This window comes from Uloborus diversus, chromosome 1 (assembly GCF_026930045.1).
Source record: "Uloborus diversus isolate 005 chromosome 1, Udiv.v.3.1, whole genome shotgun sequence".
Classification (NCBI taxonomy): domain Eukaryota; kingdom Metazoa; phylum Arthropoda; class Arachnida; order Araneae; family Uloboridae; genus Uloborus; species Uloborus diversus.
The window spans coordinates 20,787,368-20,794,384 of record NC_072731.1 but is presented as its reverse complement, the minus strand read 5'-3'; the positions used below and the strand labels follow the sequence as shown (position 1 = coordinate 20,794,384).

Here is a 7,017-nt window from a genome sequence, read left to right as displayed (position 1 = left end):
GGAACTTTAAACCCTTCGATTCCCACTCTTTTAACCCACAATCATTCCGACTTCGACATGTTAGCCTTGTTGGCCAAGTTGCAAACTCGGAAGGAAAATGACTGACCCCGACGACTCTTCAAAATTTAAAATCGAACCCCACAGCCCAGGAAAATATCGGGAGACGAGGATAGAGATGCTAGCTTGGCGAAGGTATTGCTTCTCCATGCTCTTGCTTGGCGCTTTTCGCCTGGCGAGCAACCCTTCCCCGTAAATCAGCGAAGCATGTACCGTGGAGCATTCCGTAATCCCGAGTCCGGCGCGTCGGCCGTGTAGCTCTCTTCATCTTCGCCTCTTCTGTATGTGTGCGCGTGCGTCCATCCCGCACTTCCTTCGACAAACCCTTCTACGAGCACTTTTTCATGCATCCCATCCCCGTGTCCCTCAGGCTCTGGATAAATCGGAAAGTGTTGTCTGAAGTACACGATTTTTTCGGTGCCATTGGCCATAGACACAGATTTCTTTTCGTCAAGAAGAAAATGTACACCATGAATGGATATTAACAATTGTTTACTTGATTTTTTTGCGGCGTCCGGTGATACATCTTGAAAAAAGCAGTGATTTTGTTTTTTGACGCTTAATCCCAAACTATATGTTACTTTAAGTCTCCTGGAATAAGTTCATTTCTGACTCGAGTCGAAATTTGTTCTTGAAGAATTTTGCGCACATTGAAACGTCGAATTATATTTAAGAAAGTATATTTTTAAAATATATATCTTTATATACATGGATTTAAAAGTGATGGCCATCAAACAATGATTCAGAGCAACTGTTCGAATCTATCGGTTAATGAAAACTCTGTTGCTAAAATCGATTGAGTTGTGTGTGTTCGTGCAGAGCACTCTTCGATAAATTATCTGTGATACATAGTAATAGATTCCATGGAACCGATTTACACCTGAAACAACCACCTGTGATATCCGGAAAGCGTCCATCTCGATGTCCTGCCTCGACATTTTAACTCTCTGTGTGTGATGTACAGCGGCGTACCGTACCGAGGTACCGAAGACTGGGGTATGGTGTACCCCCACTATCCGTACAAGTATGACTCTTACCCCGAAGAAGGGGCGGCGCCCTGGAATGAGGGCGGCGGCACGAGCGACGAGAGCGTGCCGCCCCCGGCCGACGAGGAGCCCAGCTCGCCCCCGGCCCGGGGCGGCCGGGCGGGAGGCGGCGGCAAGGCGACCGGCCCGGCCGGGGAGCCGCGCATCCGCCGTCCTATGAACGCCTTCATGGTGTGGGCGAAGAGCGAGCGCAAGAGGCTGGCAGACGAGAATCCCGACATGCACAACGCCGATCTCAGCAAACTTCTCGGTGAGTACCCCACCTATTATAGTTCCTTTCTTAGACAGGCCAGTAAAGGAACAGTTTAAAATTCTAAATTAAAAAAAATTTCAAATGTTTTTCCTTCGATGAATGGTCAGTAGTAACTTTCTAAAGTACGAATCCAAAAAAAGTAAACAATTAGCGTTTCGCATTTGTCCACTGGCTGGTGGGTGTTCTTCGATGGGTTTTTCCCCTTTTTCCCTTTAACCGAAGAAAAAAAAATCTTGAAGCAGAACCAAAAAAGTTTTCCCAGTTTTTTCCGTTACCTGCTCTATTTTCTAAATAAAGTCGCTTAAACAAATGCATATTTTTTATGTATAGAAAACCAACATGAAATCGATGTATTAAATTTACACACGTTAGAAATTACGCTCAGTGTGATAAACCTTATAACAAGGTACAAGGGTCTACTTTACATTGTTTATATCAAATTCGAATTCCATAACTATTTTTTTTTTTTCAATTTTTGAGCAACAAACAACACTTTCGGTGAAACCCTTTCTTTTTTAAATTAGGAGGTGTAACCACTTCCATAGACTAGCGGAAGATGTATTACACACACTGATAGTTAAATGATGGAGTTGCTGAATATGAGTTTTTAATTGCGTGATGCACGTGGAAATCGCAGAATGAGCACATTTTGTTGCTTCGACTCGTGAAAATCATGAGATACTCAGCGAAAGGGTTAATAATTACGTCAATAACTAAAAATGTGTTTTATGTCTTGTCCCAAATGCTATAGTTTTTAAAGGTATGAAAATGAAAATAGTGCTTTAGCGTTCATTCACTAGTCAAGCTACCCATTTACCTTAAAAAATATAAAAAATAAATAAATAAAAATAATAAATAAATAAATAAAAAAAATCAATGGATCACTGCATGTTTATGGGTCAATTAAGCAGTAAATCTCTACGAACGGTATTTGAAAGAGAAAAACGCAAAAAAATTACTTGCGACAGGGTTCATTTAACGGTGTGAATTGAACACACGGTCAGCCGCCCTGCTCCCCGCAGAAAAGAGAGCCCGAAAAACAACAACTGCAATATCAGAAATTTGATTGCAAAGGAAAATTCAAAAGAGACACTACGCCTGTTATTTGTATTCTTAAAAGGAAGCAACTCTCAACTAGGGGGCAATGGTTTATAAAGGGACTAAAAAAAATTGTTTAGGTACTAGTGGCGCCTCAATCTGTCTAAAAAGCAGGGCTGTGGAGTCGGAGTCGAAGAGTCGGAGTCGGACTGATTTTGGGGTAAAAGAGTCGGAGTCGGAGTTATTAGAAAACATGCCGACTCCGACTCCGGGCTTCTTCTTTTCTTTTATTTTCACTGACTCTCCTTGCATTTTTTAAAAACTGACTACCAATTGAAATGTTAGGCAACAAAACATGCATAAAAAGCTAATAATGAGAAAATAACTGCCATTATGGCAATCAGCTAGCTTGAGTGCTTACCGAACTTTCTGTAGCCGTCCCTCAGTTTGCTTGCTTTTTTAATTAACTAATAGCAACTGTCAGCAAACGGTTTTGTTGCCTAACATTTTCAAGTAATCACTTTCAAATAAAAATAGAAATATAGTGTTTTGGGTTCGATCTCAGTTATAAAATAGTAAAAGGCTCCTGACGTATATGTGCCCTATTTTTGCTGAAATTTTATAGATGAAATATAATTTAAAATATATTCGGGAAAATTTTCAGAATTAAAGTATTTAAATTTTTTATAAACTCTGAAATTAACTTTGGGTGTCACCTACCAGATGGGTGTCACTCGGGCCACATCACCCCCTCTCAAGAACTTGGACTTTGAAAAAAAGCTTTTTTCTCTTAAGTTACAGCTTTCAAAAATTGAAAGCACACGATTTGATCAATATCTATTCGTTAAACATTAAAGAAGGTGGGGGGGGGGGCAAATTACAGCTAATCCTTTTCAATTTTTTAAAGGGATTTTTAAGTCAGCTCACTTTTAAACTCGTAATTATTGTAAAATTTGATTTTTGAATTGAATTTCTAACGTTGTACGCGTCTTGGATTTACAATAAAAACAAAATGCGAAATTTTCATAAAAGAGAAATAATATTTCAATCTCTGTTTAGAGGTTTTACCCCTTCCCCTGAAGGGAGAGAGAGAATTGAAAAAATGCAATGAATTTTTTTTTAATCCGGAGTCGGAGTCGGGCGTTTAAAAATCCAGGAGTCAGAGTCGGGGTCGGAGTCGGTCATTTTCCTTCCGACTCCGCAGCCCTGCTAAAAAGTAAAGCAGGCATGCATTTTCTTTAAAGTGAAGTACCTTAAATAAGTATGAAATATTATAAAATTAATAATTTCCAAATAAAACAATGTATTACTAAAATACAATATCTTAAAGATATTATACTTTATATTTTATACGTAGTAACTTTTTTTAGTATGCATATATTTATTATTAAAAAATACATAATGCATAAGTTATTATGTATCTTGGTATATAAATATTATTATTATTTTTTTTAATGTTAAATATTATTATTTAGCAATCATAATTTTATTCATTTTGACATTTTATATTTATATTTGTTAGAGGGGGAGGGTTTTTAAAAAAATATTTTTTCGGTTTTTAATGGAGTCTCGACGTTAAAAAGGTACAGAAACTAAGCTTTGGTGAAAAGATAATATTCATGCAATTCTTAGAGTTATGTGTAGTACATTTGTCGCTCTATTATTGAATATATGAGCTCATCTATTATTGAAAGAATTGTAGCGAACCTTGAAATGACAATAAATATTCATTTTATAATTTTGCGTTGTATACAGATAGTCGACATATTTTTGAAACTTGTGAGCTCATCACTTCCCACCTGATTTATTACTAACAATCCTAACAGAAGGGCAATCAAGTAACTTTCGTAACGAGGTGCAACAAGTCCATATCTTTATAAAATAATAAATACTTGTAAATTGAATTAGTATTTTAATTTATTAATGTACAGTACACATATATGAACTATACTCAGGGGCCAGTCTGAATTTCGTTCTACGTATGGTTTGCGAAAACGTAGATTACATGTAGGTAGCATGCAAAGGGCCCCATATATTGGTTCGCCCCGCCCTCTTGTTAAAGATACTGTAACATTGCAAAATATTTTACTATCAAATTTTTATCGGCCCTCGTTGAAAATCTGGACATCATGACGAATGGTGCCTAATATTTTCTAACCCGGTCGTATGACATAATGGGGTTGCTTCCAAAATTTTAGAAGTATTTTTTTCTGAAAGAGTATGCTTAAAAACATAGGATCTGACCGTTTTTTAAATAATTTGTTTTTGTTTAATATTTTTAAAAAATTACTTTAATCGGAGCGCTTTCATTGTTTACGGCTTCTGCCTATGACATCACAAATGATGAAATGCCATTCCGTGTTGCCGTTCACAGTGCAAAATATTTAAATCGCATCTTTACTCACTTGTATTGGCAACGATATGGTTGACAGCAAGCGTAGAGCACAATTTTCATTCGCTTCTTGTTTATCATAACGTGGAAACGTGGTGAAAGATGCGGCAAAGTGCATCACTTGTGACGTCATCAAAACCACGCCTTGTTTGAAAAATCGGACATTTTAAAAAATTAATTAAAAAATAACTGTTGGAAAAATGAAAGTATTTTCTGGGTCCAAGTTGTTATTATTATTATTATTATTTTTTTGCTTATTCTATCAATTTCAGTGACTAAAAGTACTACTTTTGACTGAAGGAATCCACCCCATATTTTACTTCTAAAACCACGCATCAAAAAAACTTCATCGAAGAGAAAATATGAATTAATTTGTCGCCCGAAACGCGAACTTTAAATTTTCGTCGTACCGAAGGGAGACCACATCTCATACTCGTGTGATACTGATATTCAATGACGGTGAAAGTGCTTGAATTGAAAGAGACACTTTCTGCTCTGTTTCTCTTCGATTCACTGAAGGCAACTTAATTAGACGGCCGCAATGATTTAATTATGAAAATTTACTTTTTGAGAGAAGGATTCAATCGAAGGAAATCAGTTTCGATTTATAAAATCTTCATAATCGATAAATCACTTCCAGGTTTGTGTCAGGGATGATGGATGATTGAATATTTTATAAATATCGTGAAAAGTTCTGTTGATTTCCTGTTATGGTTCCGAAACTGGATCCGATTTTAAATTCGTGATCACGAAACAAAACTTTCACAAAAAAGTCACTCTGCAAAAGCATATTCTTTTACAAAAAATTAACAGTCATTTCCATCCAAACCTGTTTTTATGCGGTCTTTTTTATGCGATTTTTCTTTTGTGCGTTTTTTTTTTGTGCGATTTTTTTTTCTTTTTTGTACGGTACGTTACAATTTCAATCAGATTGGGATTCAATTGACGAAATTATTTTTAAAACGAGTGCGAGGTAATATCTTCAAGTGATGACATAGGCACCCCGATGGGAAGTCACTGTCACCTCCCAAAAATTTCCTTATTCAAGAAATTTTGTCCGACTACTCGGCAAAAATTATCATTACTTGGTTTATTTTGATTTCGTTTAAAGATTATTTTGTAAGTTTTGGGGGAATTTTTGACGTGAAACTTTTTTTTATGCGGTTCCTATCCACCGCATATTTTTTTTTTTAACTGTGTTACGAAAACAACTTTTTAAAGCTACTCGTAAAGTTTCTTACAGTTTTTTTTTGTGCGATTTTTGTATGCGGTCCCTATCCACCGCATAAAAACAGGTTTGTGTGTACATAAAATCAATCTCTTTAAATGCCCCAAAATGTTCTTGTTATCTTTTTTTTTATATATAATGTTAAATCTTGTTCTAGACTAATGTATCAATGGTGTTCAGGCAAAAATTGCTGGTTCCAAGGATCTAGTTTTGAGATATTGCTCAATTCAATTCTTTTAAACCTTCATGGAAATTAGCAAAAAATACTTTCCATATTTCAATTCCTACTGTAGATTTGTTTGAGTGAGAAAGTGAAATTCCAGAAAGTTATATTATTGTTTAAGTTTTATATTACAATTTCTAAAATAACTTTTGCGAGTTTCAAAAATTACGTTGGTTAGAAATTGTGGTATTTATTCCTATTTCGGTTCTTCTCTATTATACTTGACATTTCTTTAGCTTTATTTTCTATACTCTTTAATATCTTCTCCCTCCCCAAGACAATATCTCTCAATACCATGTATGTAAAATTGGTCTCGTGTGTAGAAACAGTGTTTTGAGGTTTATAAACGCAAAAAAATTTCCTCTATAAAGTGTCCAAGCTGGGATTAGTAAATTTAAATTACTAACAAAACAATTGAAAAAGGTTAAGTCATGCTGTATCATTCGCAGCAAAGTACACATAAGTAAACTTAAATGACTATAGCAAGACAATCAAAAAAAGGTTCGGGTGTTTCATAGGCATCAAAGTAACACAAAATCCTCCAGTTGTCTCATACACCATAAAAAAGTGAGTTATGTAATTTTTGAGACTCAATGGAAAGGTACCAGCCAAGATTGGACGAAAAGGATTCAGAGAGTGGTTATTAATAAAATAGCTTACATTATTTGCTCATGGAATACAATGGACCCTCGTTTTACGCAAGGAATATACCGCGGAAATACCGCGTAAATTAAGACTTAAAAGTAGTGTTTAAATAAGGGTTAGGTTCCATAGACAAAA

At 35.8% G+C, this 7,017-nt stretch overlaps 1 protein-coding gene across 1 annotated transcript in view; it reads left to right on the top strand.

The window, feature by feature from the left end:
• The first annotated feature begins 1,018 nt into the window (after window positions 1–1,018).
• The window catches only part of LOC129228355 (transcription factor Sox-10-like), a 110,525-nt gene continuing 104,526 nt past the window's right edge, over window positions 1,019–7,017 (top strand). Inside the window, exon 1 of the mRNA XM_054863037.1 lies at window positions 1,019–1,353. Within this exon, the coding sequence (XP_054719012.1) occupies window positions 1,056–1,353 (298 nt within the window). The 5' untranslated portion in view covers window positions 1,019–1,055. The remainder of the gene's footprint in view (window positions 1,354–7,017) is intronic.